Raw genomic sequence first — 19,036 nt, 5'->3', positions numbered from 1 at the left:
TTTCATATGAAAAATTATTCATTCAAACGTTTTTAATTCCCATTCAAACAAAAAATTCTACCGACTTTAAATTTTTTCCAAATTTTTATTTGAAGGCAATATTTTTATTTAAATGCACACGATATATTGATATATCAGCATATTGTGTATCTGATATATATCTTTGTGTCAGGTTCACGATATAGATGTATGTCATGTTCAGGATATAGATGTATGTCATGTTCAGGATATAGAACTATGTCATGTTCAGTATATAGAACTATGTCCTCTTCGATAGATCTATATCAGGTTTATATCGAGAATCTGATATAGATCTTTGTCAGGTTCACGATATGGATCTATGTTTTTCAAACTATTTTAAAATAATTTATTGTCCCAAGTTGTTGTCCTTCAAAGTAGAGATTATTCACATGGAATCACACACAAATACATATTCGACTGAAAAATTAAAGACTTGATCAATTAACATCATAAATAATTTGCACCATATAGGACAAGATCGTTCTATATCATAGTTATGACATCTGATATTCCTCTGACATTTCGATATATAACAATATGGTCCAGGTATTGTACTATATCGTTGTGCTACTGGGGTCACTCCTTAATTAAAAAAAATCAATATTTTGTTGACACTAATCAGAGGTAGCTTCGCTCACTTACGGACCGAAAGGCTGAAATTTCGAAATTATGGAAAAATTACGCAAAAATTATGAAACTTTTTTTAAGATATTGATTTCTGGAATCCTCCAGAAAAAATACCTAGTACAAAAGTTTAATGACTTCCAACGACTCCAAATATGTCAACATACGATCACAGAATACATGCTACCATAAAGCAGGGTTTCCCTAGAAGTGGGTTGTTGGGGGCCAGAGCGTGCCGACTGAGTTGAAGAAAAAAAACAACGATAGGAAGTTAATTTTGAACTCTAGCTTTTATTCAATAAAGTTGCAAGGAAAAAAAAAACAAGATCATTTACGATCATAAAAATAAATAAAACGGCCGACAAATAACAACCGGCAATCTCAGGGAGAAAAAAAACAATCCCGACATACACCATCACCTCCTAGAGATAGAAGGCCTCTGCACTGTTTGCCATAAACGTCATTCAGACTACCTAGTAAGTTTGCCACATTTTGAAACACAGCATCCTATTTCGTTTCTTCTTATTTTGGCACAGAATTTTCCTGATTGGCTCACAAATACCATGTAGTGATCGGATGTGGGGCATAGAAATCGCCAATTCTGAACCCAATCATTTCTTTTCCTCACAACGATGATACTGGCACGAGCAGGGAATTTTTTTCCCCTGAATATTCTGAGGGAAAATGGACTGCTTACTGACGTCACAAGATGAGTGCGGAGGCCTATCTCCAGGAGGTTCTGCATACACGCGGAAAAAAACCAGCCTACAATATAAAGCCGAGCTCCCGTGAGGGTGAGAGCAAGCCGCCGGCGATTTACATATTGTGTCGGGCCGAGCGGTTCCACGTGCACAGAGAATAGAAAGGGAAAAAACATTCCAAAACAGGTTTTTGGCGCCGCATGAACCGAACGGGATCATTTCGCGTCGACAGAAACGTGTTACATAATCACACTACGCGTTTGTGTTTTCCTACCGTGGCGCATCAGCTACTCTGTCGTCCGCATGCTCCGGTTTGAAGGGAAGCATCGAGCTTGATGAAGGGAAGTGAAAGAAAACAGAAATGAAGATAAGATCGATGAAACGCGTGGCGCACAATACATTTGAATCCTCCAAAAGCAGTCGGCCAATCACGCCCGACGTAAAACACTGCCGTGACGCTTGTTGCGCTCTCTAGGAAAACAGTCGAACCTGTTTTCTTATTGGTGAGTGGACGACGTGTCACGCTGGGCGATTCACTTTGCACGCAGCACAGAAAACCTGCTCCTACGAAAACCCGGCTTAAGAATAATGGGGAAAAAAATGTGCTTTAAATCCAATTATCCAGGGTTATTGGCTGCTAAGGCTTTTTCCCTGTGCTTTGCACTTTTTTTAAGGACGTCACTTACGGAGTAAAACAAAAAGTGGCAAAAACTATTTCGGAAAAAACTGGCTTTTTTTCAAGGACTCTCGCAGAATTCTTAAAAAAAAATTCTTTTTCAAGGACACGTGGGTTTCAAGGCCTTGAAAATGAACTTTTTTTTTTCAAGGACTTTTCAAGGTTTTCAAGGACCGTACGAACCATGATAAAATCCAGAGGCCTCCCAACCAATTACCCAGGACCCAATACGCAGATTTTTAGTGGGAGCCCCAAACACTGGATTTGCCTCGGGCTTCCCCTGTTGCAAATTTTACAATGTTAAACAACAAAAATCATTGAGATTCATCCAAGGCTCACGAAATGAAACCTGTCAACTTTTCCATGGGGCCCCCCGTGAGGGCCACGAAAATTTTTTATTTGCATTCATTTTAAAAACGAATGAAGTCCAGGTCCACCCAATCAAGGAGCCGGGACCCAATTCACAGATTTTTATGGGGCTCCCAGGCTGAATATTTCTTGGGCTTCCACTATTGCAAATTTTTGAATGTTAAAGCACCAAGAAAACAATGAGATCCGTCAAAGGCCCCCTGGAAATGAAACCTTTTAACTTCTCCATAAAGGGATATGTGCAATGCCACGCCCTCGGTATCCCCGACCCTGTGTGTTGCGAGCACTGATGATATATGTATATTTGACATATATATACCTGTCGGCATGGCCCCCACAAGGGCAGGGCTGATAGGGGCCAGAAAGATTGTTTCCACTTTTTGATTTTTCACACTACAAATTAACCACAGAGGGGCCCGTGAAAAAGCTGGTTTGGGGGTTTGCTGCAGAATGTGGGGTCACGCCTTTCGGTATATAAACATAATTTGATCTGGATGGGTCAAACATTTACCGATATATTCAAGAGTTAGATGGAAACTTCACCCAAGATCTTAACCGATTTTCGTTGCATAGAAACAGGCCCTTTTCGAGTTTGGGATTTTATATTATAGAATAGATTTATGAACACGAATCAGCAGTTAACCGTAAACAGCTTCAATTTAACGAAAAAGAATTTAGTCAATTCCAGGATGCCATACAAAAAAAAAAAAACAAAAAAAAAAACAACTCGTAGTTGCAAACAGCGATGCATGTTTGACACGAACTCCACGGTTGCTGATAAGATCAACCGAACCATAGTGCGCACAGGTCCTATGCGGCGTAGCTGAACGTTTGCCTTGTCCCGTTTTTTCTGGCTGGATGACGCCGGATTTGAGCTTCGTTAGTTCGGCTTTGTAGGCACTACATTTCCTGTAGTTTGCGGGATGGCTCTGGAAACAGTTGACGCATTCAGGTGTGTCTTTTCCTTTTATCTTGGTGCATGGGCTGCCGATGTGTGAGTTTGTGCACTTGATACAGCGCTCCTCGGAGTTAAGAAAGACCGTTATCCATCGCTGGCATTTTGTACACCGCTGGCGGGAAGAGCGGCTGGGGTGTCGTTTGAAGAATTCGACTTGTACTGCCAGAAATTTTAGTTCGCGAAGGAAAAGAAGTTGACGCGATTTCACGGTGCGGGGGAACCACAACTTTCTAGAGCGGAAGTTTTCGTCTTTTTGGCGGTTTTTAGCGGAAGAAAGTTGGGAAATGTCGGTGATTTCGAAGCCAAGATTGCAGAGTTCACTTTTAATTTCACTTGTGGGGGTCAGATGGTCAAGTCCCTTGAGAATGAAGTGAAGTGAATCGCGCACTTGCACTGTGAAATGTTCGATGCAGAAATTATTCTCGCGAAGAAAGATGAGAACATTCTTTTGGTCATTCGCGTTGGCGAAGGTTAGCCGATGGTGATCCTTTTCGAATTTCACTTCGAATTTCTCTTTGCACAGATCTCGAACGGAATCCGCAATTTTAAGCCAGCGGCTGTCGCCGATGAAGGAAACGGCGTAACGTGGCGGTGATGCCGTTGAGGTAGGCAATCTGTCAGACACCGTTGGGGGCGGTGCTTGCTCAGCTGTCTTGCTTCGTGATTGGTCCGTTTGAACTGTTTTGCAAGAGAGGGCGGGGAGACTTTCGATGGGCTTGGAAGGTTCCCGGATGTTCTCGTCACTTGTTTTCCTCTCGAAAATTTAAGTCTGAATCGGGAAATCCGAAGAAGTCTCGTCCGGGAGACATTTTCCTGGAGACACTACACTTGGGATTTTGGAGGGAGGCGGGATATTTGCGTTTGCGGCTGGTGGCACGTCAGGTGTTGCGAGCCTTGGACCGGTGAAATGATCATATGGTGGGGGGACCATAGCGTCGTCGTGTGTGGACGAAGACTTTGTTTTCCCGTTTTCCTCCAGTGCTTTCCGTCTCATGACAGCAAGTCCTGGGTAATCTTCGAAGTAACACGGATAGGGGTAGTTCAGAAGATATTTGATGGCCCCTTCTGTCAGAAATTCGAGTCGTTGAATCTCTTTCCTGTCCGTTGTTTTCCGGATTTTGCCAAAGTCGATTTATGCGCTTTGAAACGTAAAGCCATTTTTGCATGCTTTGGCTGCCTTGTTGTCGGCGCGTAGTAGGCTTTCGTATGTTCCTTCAATGGTGTTGAAGAATTGTCGCATACTGGTGACGTGTTCTGCTGTTGATTTTAATGTCTGGAATTCCTCAGTCAGTTTCTGCCAGCCACTGTTGTCGGGCCTTGCCACTCTTTCGTGGTAGAAGCAGACGGGAATTTCTTCGATGCTGGTACAGTTAGACATCCTGATGAAGCACTGTTTGAATTTAATTACACATTAATTGATATGTGAGTTCGGCCCGACTGAGTACGGGCTGTGCAAAAGCAAAAGGTTAGCTTTTTCAGGAGCTAAAAAAAAGGATAAAAAAGAAAGAAATTTTCTGTGATTCCGTCTCCCTCCCGAACGAGCTCAATATCCTTCGTGGCATCGCTACCAATAATCATATAGCATTCGAAAACAAATCAGGCTCAGCTGGTCCAAAGGTGAACTCTCCAGACGACGAACAGTAAACAAACCTCCTTCCAATGGTTTTATTTGTTTGTGGTTTTTGACCACGATGTTCTAAAGGCGGCTCTCCATTATAGGGGCGAAATGCGCAAACAAGTGAAAAAAAGTCTTTAAAACGTGTCAAAATGTCTTTAAATTAAAAAAGTAACTGCTGGACTATATGCTTCACTCACAAAAACCTATCAGTACGAAAACAATAAAAAGGGAATAATAAAATTCCACAAGCAGGGACGTATAACTCCCTTCAAAAGGTAATGTATTCAAGTTTTGATTGCTTTGTTCATAGCTGCAAGTATGTGGAAAAGACTACATAGTAAACTTTGCAAAAAGAAGAAAACTGTTATTGAAATATATTAATGTGACATACTCACCAAAGAAGACTGCCAGAAAAGGCGATTCTTCAATGAGCTTGTTCAACATTAGCAAGTTGACGGTTTCAATTTCATCAGGTAACTCACGATTGTCATCATCTATTAAAAACTCCAACACAGAGTCTTTATTTTTCAGATCACCTTTTAAAAATAATATAAAAAGAAAATTTCACATCTTTCTTCAAAGGGTGGTCTTACAATAGATGTACGTAAAGTCATAGGGATATGCAGAATTTTCTTGGAGGGGGTGGGGGGGGGTTTCCATCTTTAACTGCAAAAAAAAATCTTGAGAAGCTAATTCTAAATGCTCCACCCAGCAAGCCCGTGTATCTAGTAGACGGTGAATATTATGTAGGCAGAATCACACCTCTTTTTTTGATGCTCCTTCTCTACCTCTCATCTTTGAGGAGAGTTTTCTACTGTAGCTGCATAGAAGGCCAAAATGTGGGTCTTTGTACTGATTTTCTACAACTTATCACTTTCGTATGAAAAACATTGTTCTTCGAGACAGGCTGAAGGAAGCCACTAAACTGTTGTAGAAAATTTCCGATAAATGATAAATACATTTGTATTATTTATACTTGCCTGAACATATTTAGCTACCTATAAAGAGGTACGATTTTATTTTCTTATTTTGGTTTCAATGTAGTTTGATTATTTTTTGAATTTTTAAGTTTCCATACCCTTCTATTTGTTACTCCATGCATCCCCTGAGGGGGGCACACACTACAAGTTGAGAACAAAAAATAATAATAATTAGGTTCAAGGTTATTAAGATAATTAAAAATGAATGATAAACTTGATGTTTGTTATAACGACCATTCCATTAAAATGACCAGTAGGATAAGTCCCAAATGTTTTCATATAACGAGTATCCTATGTGTTCCTATCCCTTTCGATATAATAACAACCAATATAATGTCCGTTTTCGAGGGGACGATGTGGGTCACTATAACGAGCGTCAACTATATTACACAATTTACAGCGAATAATAAACATAAAATTAGCTAATGAATCCAATCCTGTTTGTCCAATACTTTGAAATTTGTTTAACTACTTGGATAAAATTATACAAAAATATTTCTTGTAGCTGAGAAAATCTATAAATGGAGCATCAGTGCACATTTCTGGGCTGTAATCACAACCGTAATCTATGGGAATTTACTATGGGAACATACGGCAGTGTTCCCATAAGGGGGGTTGCGAGAGAATTTACAAAATTAAAATGTCTTGGCAAGCAATCTATTTTCCTCTTGCCATGCTGTCCCGTTCAAAATCATACGTCAGGGTCAGCACTAGCTTGAGTTTATCATCAACCAAAACAGACTATCAAATGTTCGTTGGATTTACTCACTGTTTTAAGGGTGAGTTGAGCATATGAAAAACAAGCAAAATTCCCAGAAATAGGGGGAAGATAGTTACTATACGAATAATTTGATGTGTCCCGGATATTAGTCACGAAATGGTCATCCCTGTCTTATGGCAGATGCAGTACAGCATGTTCCGATCAACAAAAATATTATGGTAAAACGAACTACAAGTTCGTTGGCTTAGGCCTGAGAGTACTACCAAGAGACTAGTAAAGCCCTGTTCACATGTGCAAGATTGGGGGTCGCTTTGGTGATAATTACCGGCATGACAACTTTTTTCCCCTCGTAGGCAAGAAAAAGGTGGGAGAGAAGCTCATAAAAAAAAACCCATCTTTCTTGGGGTGGATTGGGGGTCGTCACCGACCTTCTCTCCCATAATCCTTCGCGCCGCGAAAACTACTTTAAGGTCCTTCGTCAGTCATCTTGAATCAATCACTTCCGTTCAACCCATGTAACCAGTGACTACTTCCGGAAAGAAGAGGGGGATTACCGGCATAAACTAAACGTCATGTGAATGGTTTGTAGCGAAAATACCCGTTACAGCGGGGGAACTTCCCGGGATGCTTTATTGCACATGTGAACGGGGCTTAAAACGCTATTATCAGGTCACAATGACGACCCCCTTAATGACGGTCAGCAGGATCCCAAATGCTTTTGGATAAAGTGCACCCCCTCCCTACCCGTGGAATACTTCAAACGGCGTTCCAGTGATCGTGAAATTTGTGTGCCGAGAGAGTCGCGACCAAGTACTACAAAGGTTGCGCCAAAAACGCCGATCATCGGAGTCCGGGGATATAATGTTTCAGTATAAAGATTTTTTTTTTGTTTCCAAATTAGACGTATCAGGGCAGGCTTGCGTATAGAGGATGGCAAAAGAGTGAAATTTAAAACTGATAGTTTATTCACTGATGGGGTGGAATTTACATTCAATATAAAATCTAACTCTATTAGCAGATGTAATGGTGTTTAACAGTTTCGGAAATACCGGCTGTGCTAACAATAATCTTGTTGATCTTGATGCACCCACTACAGGGTCTGCAATCGCCCGTCCAAATTTGTTAAATGAATCTCCCAAAATATCTCGAAATATAACCTCTAAAATTTCTTTTTTATGATATAGAAGGCATAGCTAATAAAACAATTTTCCCTTTATTTTGGCCTAACTTGTATACAAATGACGCATATTCTGTGTTGCCGAAAGTTCCCATGTAGATAGAGCAAACATCCCCAAACCCAGTACAAAATTTGAAATAATTGATCAACCTGCGTATAGACATTCTAACACTGGCAGACCTAGTGTGGTGGCTTAATATTATTTTATAACAAAGATATTTACTTAAATTAAGCTGCTAAAAAGGGACCTCTTTTACTTGATTATAGAGTGCTCCTATTATAATTTGAAAAACTGTTTATTAATTGTTTTTGTTATTTTCCCCCAGCCATGATCACGATCCCAGTTTTTTGCAATTTTTATCATTAGCTACTAAGCTTTGTGAGAATTATATGTATATAATGATTGCTGTTGATTTTAATGCCAGAATAGGTGGCAAACTGCATTTTCCATTGAATCTTCAAAATAGTCATGATCGCGTGAAAATCCAAAGACAAAATTTTTAATTTCCGTGGGCATAAGCTTTTTGATTTAGCTATTCAAGCAGACTTAATTTTATTAAACGGTTTATGCCTATGCATGTTCTACGTACTATGCTCATAATGTCTCTAATGTCATAATTAATTTTTGTATCATCCGCATTGTAACTCAGAGTTTGTGGGAGATTTCGGATCGAAACCAGAACCATTTTCAAACCACGTCCCAATTATAACACAATTTAATTTGCCTAACTTGAGAAACCATATTTCACAAGTGGAAATCATTTTCACCCATACATGCTACTGTGAGTGGGTTCGTCACTACTCGGGACTCTTTGCTGATAAACTTCTAATTAAACCTTGATTTGGAAACTGACAAATTTCATTGCATCCTTTAATCCCATTCTGGACGGTGAGATCACTGGTGGAGCTCAATAAGATTATCACACAATGTAAACCTGTGGGGCACTACCCCCCCCCTCCCCATGCTTATAAAAGGATATCTAAGAGAAACTGACGTCTAGCGCTCGCGATTACTATAGATGTCCATTCTGAGAGCGCATGCTGATTAGAGACAAATAGATGTTCGAGAATTGATATATTTAATTACGACCGGCTAGTAGCGATTGTTGAACAGTCCGTACGACAACGATGCAGAATCGAAAGCATCCGTAAGGTTCATGGTTCGAACCTTGCCCATAATGCAGTTCTTCCCCCTATTTTACCTTACATCTTTAATTTTTGAAATGATTGTATTTATTTTTTATTGTTTTCACTTGCACGCAAAGCTGTGTGTGTGTGGAGGGAATGTGTGTCCGGAGGTGTGTGTGTGGGGAATGGCATATCATCCAGCCGCCCCACACACGTTTTGTTACTTTTTTCGCGTAGTAAACTGAAAGTATTTGAGGTTTTTTTGGTTGTAATTGTAATTATTTTTCCTCAAAAATAAATTTTTCACAAACGCAATGCTATCGCGAGTGTAAACTACTGAATTCGAATATCAGGCAGTGGTTCCCTGCACTTCTTGAACAAGCATCGTTTTCCCTCCGTGTATCGGAGGAAAACTCAAAGAATCATCTGAAGAAGTAAAGTAAGAGAAGGGAGAAAATAGAGTTTTGGGTGGGATTCAAACCATGAATCTTTCGGTTGCCTTAGATTCTGTGCCGTTGTCGTACCAACTGCTCAACAGCTGCTGTTAACCGTTCCTAATTAAATATATCAATTCTCGACATCTATTGTCTCTAAAATGCGCATGCGCTCTCAGAATGGACATCTATAGTAATCGCGAGCGCTAGACGTCAGTTTCTCTCGGATATCCTTTTATAAGCAAGGGGAAGGGGGGTATGGTAGCGCCCCTGGCAAGACTTACTGTGTAGATCTCGTGGTGAATGAGTTTATGAAGAATTACATGAGCTATGCTAAGAATTACCTATTTACTACCTATAGGCGCCTACACACATCAATTGGTGCCGCCGACCGTGACTTCGAACAGCAAGCTTCTCAAGGTAACCCCGTAATCGTTTCATCCGTTCCAAATGGACCATCCACCGAATGTCAATCGCGTCGCTATAAAGCCGCCTCCATTTTGGAGAAACAATCCGAACTTGTGGTTCATATAACTAGAAGCACAATTCTCAATTCTCAATCTCAGCGATAACTGCCGACGAAACGGAGTTCAACCACACTATTGCTGGTATCGACGCCGATATTTTATCGACAGTTCAAGATTTTAGTTCTAGAACCTCCCCAGCAGAATAAATATGACGTGCTGAAGACACGTTTGATTAAGGTTTACGCGGAGAGCGAATCATCCAAAATCCGTACGCTACTGCAATTTTTAGAGCTAGGAGATCCAAAACCATCGCATCTGCTTGCCCGAATGCGTGAGCTTGCTGGACGTAACTTCAGTGATGACTTATTGAAATCGTTGTGGTTAGCGCGACTCCCCGCTGACGTCCAAGTTATACTAGCTGCTTCAAGCGAAGGGCTTCAAAAACTCGCTTCGATGTCAGATAAAATCGCTGAGTTGGCCATTCCAAATATCTGCTCAGCATCCAGTCGACCTGAGAACACAGTCAGCCAATCACCGGAGCAACAAGTCGTAGCTCTGACCAAAGAATTGAGTGAGCTGAAGGCCGCTATTCACACTTCATAGCGACAGCCTAGACCTCGATTCCGTCATCTTGAACGGTATTCTCGCTCGCGATCCCGCAGCCGAGCCCAATACAAACAAGCTGAAAATGGGTTATGCTTCTACCACACCAATTTCGGAGTTCCCGCTAAGAAATGTCAACAACCCTGCTCAGGGACGCCGGAAGTCAGAAATGATTGGCGTTGCTCAAAGTATGTGAGTCCTTTCTCTGTACAGGCCACAATATTCACAAATATTTTCAACTGACCATACGTCCTTTTTTGAAGTAGAGTGTCCCGTTTTTTCGAATCTATTTGATTTTAGCGATGACCCGTTAAAAGAAATGATCGGGCTCAGAATTGGCGATTTCTATGTCCCACATCCAATCACTATGCGGTATTTGTGAGCAAACCAGGAAAATTCGACGCCAAAATAAGAAACAAAATAAGATGCTGTGTTTCAAAATGTGGTAAACTTGCTTGGTAGTCTGAATGACGTTTATGGCAAACAGTGCAGAAGCTTTCTATCTCTAGGAGGTGCTGGCACGGCCCGGGGGGCCTCAAGAAAATGCGGGTCTCACAAAAATGAGAACCAGTTAAAATTTTCGAGAATTTGCCAGGTGGGATCTCAGAAAAATCGCTTGGTCCTGGGGCCCATGATGCTCTAAAGACGGCCCTGCCCAAGACAATCAAATATTAAAATTATTTTTTGAATAAAATAAAATATTGAAAGAAAATACCTTTATGTGTGCTTTATTTTTCAATTTCTGTTAATTTAAAATGTTTTTTGAAGGTAATGAATTCAAAATGTCTCTGGGACAGATGCCCTGTGCCCCCCCCCCCCATAATATTCACATAAAACTGTGAAATTCTATTATAAACCGATAAAGTGGTGGAAAATGGGTTTAATCATCAATCAAATGATGGTTTTGATCATGAATTCTTTAAAATCATGCTAATGCGTATTCTGAAATCGAATAGTTCTATCGTATGTATTTTACAGTTTTTAATCAATGATCGGATTGGACTGTTGATAATTTAGTTGTATTCGCGTTTAAAGTTCTTCCATAATTTAAATTGACAACCATCTCCACACTATAATGTTGCGGGTCATTTGAGTATAGTGCTTCGGAATATTGGGGAAGCTTACATTGAAAACAGAAAGTGATACAAATACATAATGCAGGGGTTCTCGAACTGTGTGCTGCGGCACCCTGCAAAAGTTTTCCGAAGAGACTGTTAAACTACTTTGGGGAGCCGCGGATAAGCGTTGATTAGGAAAAGAGGTGCCGTGGGTGGAAAAAGTTTGAGAACCCGTGGCATAATATCTAAGTGTATAAGAGGCCCCACACATCCTCCAACGCTGCCTGTGCTAGGATCTTTGATGGGCCCCCAGGAGAAGTGATTTATTTTAGGCAAATTATCGAAAGTTTCAACCAGATCTAATTTTTGTGAGGCACCTCTTCTCTTGGACCCCTGAGCCGTGCCTGGGTGGACCCATTCTTTTTGACGGCACTCACACCCTTATCTAAGGGACCCGGTGCGTCTCAATCGTTTCAGACACGAAAAATATTTGCCTGATTTTATATATTTGGAGGGGAAGGAATCGGCATCCATTATTTCAAAATATACAAGAATGCTCTGAAATATTCATACAAAAAATGTCAAATACACAATTCAATAAATTAACACAAAAACTGGCGAAAATTCAGCACTGAAGGTAATTTTAAACTAATGAGAGAAAATAAAATCCTGAAACTGATAAAAATTATGGACTTGAATAAAAAATAATTGAAAGAAATAATTCCTGCACCAATAAAAATTCAGAATTTACGGGGGAAAAACATTTCAGAATTGTTGAAAGAAATAATTCCAGAATTGATGAAACTTCAGAATTAATGCAAGAAGTAATTTCAGAATTCATGAAAGCCTCTAATAGTTTACAGTGAGTGCGACGCCCACAAAGCAAGGTGCCCAGTGCGACCGCTCCTGTCGCACACTCCTTAAAAGTGGCTCTCACTTTCACTGCGGAAATCTTTTTCTCATTTCTCTCTTTGACAGCCTCAACAGTTTTTTCCACTGAGGGCAAAGGTGAAGAGATGCTTGGCGAGTCAGTGAATATCTGTTGTTTAAATTTTGTGTTGGCTGGGCTATCACATCCCGTTGGCTGAGATTTTTGGCTGCCCCAACAGAGGCGGATTTAAGGGCGGACGCACCAGGCGCACACCCTTCTAATTTAGGGGGGTCCAGTATTTCCTTTTGCGTCCGGGGCCTCAACTGATTTTATCCGCATCTGCCCCCCAAGCAAAACTTTTCACTGGCTCTTCTGTAGTGAATTTACAGCTTGAAAAAACCCCAAAAAATTATGGTAATTGTCCCAGGCCCCAGGGCTGTTCCCATGTCGGCCCTTGTGGGGTCGAATGCCGAACTTGACCATACGGAAATCGGACGTCGACATCTGCACAACAATTTTACCAAATTTAAGAGTTGAACTTGAAAGTTATTAGCAACATTTCCAGTTTAAACGACAGTGGATGGTTTTTCTACAGTTAATTACACAAAAGAAAGCAAAAAAAAAAAAAAAAAAATGTCATTTAGATAAGAGCAAACTTACGTGGGATAGAATCTAGTTGATCAATATGTCACTATGAAATCCTTTGAACTTTGAAAAAAACAGATCTTAAGCATTTTTTTCGCTCACATAGGAACGTTTGATTATTCCAATAGAGCAAATTTGTGATTAATATATTATCTGACACACACAAATAGTTCAATCTTACACGAACTGCAAGGAATGGTTCGATTCTCTACATGCAGCTGGTTATACGACAGACATGAGCAGAAAAAAAATACTCACCATAAAGGAAGTCCAGCCAACTAGGGGGGAACAGACGGGTTTTGTGCCCCGGGCGCTAGACCCGAGGGGGCGCAAATTTCATTCTAAAACCTCGCCTTCAACATTACAAGGAGGCGTCAAAATGCGCACACTATTTCTTTGCTATCAGCGGCTCTCTTTTCGCTGAGTAAAAAATGACCGACAGCTTCAATATTGTTAATCGAACGCATGTGTTGAATGGGTCTGCAAAATGATTTTTTTCCTCTCCCTATAGAAATATTTGGCTCCGAGGAAAAAAAGAAGCTCATTCCCCTTTGAAGTTATGCAGCTTGGCGAGTAGCACAGATGTTTTTCCAGTCTCCAAGGAACGTGGATAACAGTTTTCTCATGGTATTATTGTCTTCAGGTCATTTTCTGTGGTGCCGACAATGGCAAACCGTGAACACGCAAACAATAGGGTTATCTGGTTGTCAACAGAGCCCTGAAGCAGTAGGATATTTTTGGGGAAAAGGGGCGGAGAGTATGGAAAAACATTTCCCACTCCTGCTGTATTATTGTTTGGGTCTTATGAAGATGGATACTCAAAAATACGAAAAGAAAAAAAATACAATTAAAAATACTAGTTTCGAGGGGGAGGGGAGGACATGGTTAACTTACTTTGGGCCTTGCAACAAAACGAAGGATTTTCAGTGCGATTAGGGGAAGAGGGATCCCCAAATTCTTATAATTTACAATTGCGGTTGGAAGTCTTTGTTCTGGAACTCTAGGAGGGTTTTTCATCTTTCCCCTTGTATGATTTTTAGACTGAAAAATTAAAGTAATATGTACCATATTAGTGAAATAGACCAATTAGTTATTCGTGGAAATGCTTGAAAAATGAAAGGGTAATGAATATATCGGGCCGCGGCCCGGCGGTTGAGAAACACTGTTTCAGACGATAACTTCATGGTGATAATTAAAACCTTGTGTATCTTTTCTTTTTATTTGAAGTCATTTTATGTATTTTTTTCCCTTCACAAATTCTCCCTCATACTGCCAGAATTCATGAAAAATGGAAAAACAAATGTCGAACCATTTCTCCTTCCTCTTTGAATCTCAATGTACAGCATGTCAGTTCACTAGGATCTTTTTTAATACATGTTTCTGTGTCTGTATTTGTTTGTTTATACTTAGGTTGAGCTTTGAATTTTAATTTTGATAATAGCACTGGAATAAACAATTCTGTAGTCTGATTTTTTTTTTTGCGGTATAAACTTCAGATAACAAAAGCTATGTCTTTATTGCATTTATCATTATTTTTTGTTTTATTTTACAAGTTTTATTTTTTCGGCGACTTTTTTTTTTACTTTTTAACTACATACTATTGGGACTATTGATTGATGCCTTTGAACCCTTTACATGGCATAATAGCAATAAGCTTCCTTATGATTTTCAGCAGTAAATGAGTATATAAAGTAATGAAAAAGTAATGGTATGGAGCAGTTTTTTCAGTGTGCGTCGCTGTTTATAGGGGCATCGCCAACCTTTATGTGGGGTGTCGTGGCGAGCTTGAGATATTGATTTGTGCTCCTATTTATGCTTTGAAGAAGTTCTTTTATACGGGAAAATATCTATTAATCTACCCTGAAGAGCCGCTGACGAATCTTGAATTAGGCAAAGAAGCCGTGGTTGACAAAAGTTTGTGAACCATTGATATAGGGGAAAGTGTTCCACTGAGAGAGGGATTAAGGATATTTATTTATAAAATAAGGAGGCGAGATATCTTGTTAATGCTACTCAAAGGGTTGAGATCCGTCTGAAATCAGCGATGAAACGTACTGTCTCAAGTCTATTGTTGTGACTACCGTTGTGGTATTGGGATTCTAAGATGCTCATTTTATTCTCATGCTTAATGGACATATAGGGTGTATGGGAAAGTCCCTTGGACCTGAAATGACTTGCAAATGAAAAGAGCTATAGCAATGCAACTCCTTACAAGGAAAGGGTCCCACGGATATGTCTTCAAAAAATTTAATTAAAAAAAAAAAGCGCTTTCAGTGCAATATTTGAGCTATGTTCAAATGGTGATTGGTATGATTGGTATTGCTGAGCAATACCATTCAAATGATTGGTATTGCTTTAGCAATACCAGCAGATATTTTCCGGCGTCCTGACTGATATCAGGTATATTCCCGGACCAAACAATGTAGTTGCTGACACTGTCACACATCGCAACTATTGGTTCTCCATCACCAATCGAATATGATGAGATTACTGACTCTCAATGTGATGATGAATTACGTGAACTCCAAAAAAGCTCATCATTGAAGATCGTCAAACTTCGTTTGCCGGACAGTAATATAACAAAGCACTTGTTTTGTGAAATTTCCACGGGACACATCCGTCCTTATATTCCAGAATCACACAGAAGACAAGCTTTTGAATCACTCCATACGCTTTCTCATCCAGGTATCAAAGCCACTACCAAGTTGGTTTCTCAACGCTTCATCTGGGGCAACATAAAAAAAGATTGTCAGACGTGGACTAGAGCATGCATTGCATGCCAACGTTCGAAAATTTACTGACATACTCGTTCCGCTATGGCCGAATTCAAAGTACCGAACAATCGATTTCAACACATCAATCTCGACATAGTTGGCCCACTGCCATTATGCCAAGGCTCACGGTACAACCTAACGATGATAGACAGATATTCCAGATGGATCGAAGCCTCACCTATGCCAGACCAAACTGTCGAAACAATCGCCAAAACCTTAATTGCAACCTGGTTTGCCAGATTTGGCATACCGAAGGGAATTATCACTGACCAAGGAAGACAGTTTGAGAGTCACCTTTTCCAGACCTTAAGCAGATACATAGGATTCCAACATCACAAGACAAACGCGTATCATCCTCAGGCGAATGGACTCATCGAGAGACAACACCAATCGCTGAAAGCTGCCCTAAGATGCCGAATTCACTCGCACGCAGCTTGGGTGAAACGCTCTCCCATTAGCGCTACTAGGCCTGAGATACAGAGTGAAAGAAGATTTAGGACACTCCTCTGCAGAAATCCTCTACGGATCACCATTGCAACTGCCTAGCAAGTACTTCTCCGCAAAATCAGACATCAAATAATCTGATTTCGTTCATCAACTTCAACAACAAATGCGTTCAATGAAACCCATACCTACAACAACTCACGGATCTAAGCCAGCATACGTTCCCACACATCTACAATCCGCGTCGCATGTCCTCCTGCGTAACGAAGCACCACATTCTGCCTTGCAACCTATTATCAAGGCCCATTTCTGGTCAAAAATCGACGAGATAAATTCTTCGACATTGACTTCAACGGGACATCCAGGAGAATCTCCATCGATCAGTTGATCCCAGCTGTCTTTAGTGACCAACACACCCAAGTGCCTTCGACGTCGCCCGTCCGTCCAACAAGTACAGTATTAGCAACTGTGACTCGCTCCAGTCGTCATGTCCACTTCCCCGACAGATACTCGACCACGACATTTCGTTAACATTGAGGGGGGGGGGGGAGTGTGTAGCGACCTCTACTTGAACTTTTACCGATTTTCATTTTTCCACCATCGGTAAAAGCGCGTTGTCATTGATGACAACGCGCTTCGCATTTTCCTGGTGCGAATGATTGTTAGTTAGCAACGCAAGTTGCGATAAAAAAATCAAATGTTTTTCTCCGCAGTCGGCAAGTAACGATTGTTATGTGAAGTCCTATATTTCTATGTGTCCGTATCAAGTAAATATTTATTTATTTAAAACCTTCTGATCGTTATTATCTTTGATAATGGAGTTCAACAACCGGTCCTACAGATAGACGCCTCGAATAGCAGAGAGCTTCCGTCTTTTCCAGAAATGGAGGACCCCCCCCCCCCCACACATATATAATAATTGGAATAGCTATTGACGCGCTATAATACATTAGAAATCATATACCATCATATGAAATCCTCTAATATATGATGGAAATTATTATATACCATCATATATTAGAGGATTGCCATTCCGAAAATACACCAAAGCGGGATATGTCTTAATAGCGTAACGCTTGGCAACATGTGTATCTTGAATCCGAACAAGATGGATTCCATATTCATCTGTTAGGTGATCAATGTCTTCCAGCTCTTCAAGAGCCAAATCACAAGCTCTACAGTGTCCTTTATCTGTAAAATCAGAAAAAAATCTCATTTAACATAATAAAAAATAAACTAAGAAAATGATAATAAATATAAATCTAATGATAATTATCATGTAATTTACTTGGTAGTTAATTTTAGTTCTAATAAGAGACAAACAAAACATTTTTGCGAACAATTACTACACAACAAATTATTCAACCTGGTGTTTTAAAGTACTGTCAGTAGATAAAAGGTTTAATGGATCGTGAAGAAAAAGAATAACACATTTATTCATACAATATTATTTCACTGAGTCCTGTATAAGAGAATAATGTTAATACAGTATCGATACAAATGCTGTACAACATTATAAAAAAAATCAGCAATCGTTGAGCACTCAATAATAGTGAATGGTAGGTTATTCCAGTCCGGTGGAAGTCCTTTTGCATAGCCGGAAGGGGGGGGGGATAGCGGGGGAGAAATGGCTCCCCCCAATCAAAATTTTGCCTATATTGGCGCGCATTCTTCTATATGACGTTTGATTTCACAAAAAAAAAAAGACGAAAAAAAATACATTGAATACTTTGTTTTCTGCCTTCGACTAAAACAGTGTTTCTCAAAATGTGCGTCGTGGCTCCTATGGGTGTTGCCAACCTTTGGCAGATGTGTCACGATGAGCTGGAGATATTGATTTGCGTGCGTATTTATGCTTCAAAGTGGTTGGTTTATAAGTGGGTGGAAATATCTATTTAACTATTCTGGGGAGCCTCAGATGAGACATGAATTGGGTCAGAGAACTGCAGGTGACAAAAGTTTGAGAACCACTGGACTAAAAGAATGAATACCTAAGTGAGGAAAATAAAAAGAACCCTTCATATATGTATACAGCGTTAGAATTGAAAACTGAGTCACTTGTCCCACGGACTAGTGAATACTAAAACCTACTGGTCCACAGACACGAGTAGTCCGAAAAATCTTTCCTGAATAATAATACTGTAAAACCCCTCTTAACGACTCCCCCTTTTTTTACGACTAACTAATAATTTCCCATTTTATAATAAAAGTATGCATTTCGCATTTCAAACTCTCTCGATTTACGGTCACCTCTCTTTAACGGACGAATTTTTTTATCCCACCGATGACCGCAAGAGATGTTTTACAGTAATTCATTTTCCTAAATATATTGCCATTTAGAAGAGTGATATACTACCAAGGGGTGCAAAAAGCCATAAAAAACATTAGAACTGTATTCCAACCTTATGAAGCCACCAATGTTGATTCTGTGGCTTTATTGATAGATAAGTATGGAGGTTTGAAGAGGCATTTCTTTTTTTAAATTGCATTTTCAGAAAACATATTTTCTACTAAGGAATAGAGCTGAATAGAGCTTTTTTTTGCTAAGATGCAAACAACGACATTGATTATAATCTAATTAAAAGAAAATATCTTCATTCCAGTAAATGCATGTTTTTTTAGCTTATTCAGCAAAAAATAAGACGTTTTCATGTGCTAAACTGACTGGTGATGTTTTCCGCTACTGGTCGCATGGACCACCACAACTTTTTTTTCGGTGATCCAATCTTGTAATTACTGGTCTCGGACCAGCGGACCACCAATGATT

At 40.0% G+C, this 19,036-nt stretch overlaps 1 protein-coding gene across 2 annotated transcripts in view; it reads right to left on the bottom strand.

Annotated features, from left to right (window-relative positions):
- The window catches only part of hlk (hulk), a 350,573-nt gene that overhangs the window by 49,256 nt on the left and 282,281 nt on the right, over window positions 1–19,036 (bottom strand). For both annotated transcript variants that reach the window (XM_089239381.1, XM_089239380.1), the window contains exons 31-32: window positions 17,278–17,460; window positions 5,363–5,503 (exon numbers count right to left, since the gene is read on the bottom strand). In XM_089239381.1, the coding sequence (XP_089095507.1) occupies window positions 5,363–5,503; window positions 17,278–17,460 (324 nt within the window). The remainder of the gene's footprint in view (window positions 1–5,362; window positions 5,504–17,277; window positions 17,461–19,036) is intronic.

Source organism: Pholcus phalangioides, unplaced genomic scaffold, assembly GCF_987345545.1.
Source record: "Pholcus phalangioides strain wild (caught in Gottingen) unplaced genomic scaffold, Ppha-v1.0 ptg000011l_1, whole genome shotgun sequence".
In the NCBI taxonomy this organism is placed as follows: Eukaryota; Metazoa; Arthropoda; class Arachnida; order Araneae; family Pholcidae; genus Pholcus; species Pholcus phalangioides.
The sequence above is the reverse complement of the archived record's forward strand: the minus strand, read 5'-3'. Positions and strand labels throughout refer to the sequence as shown.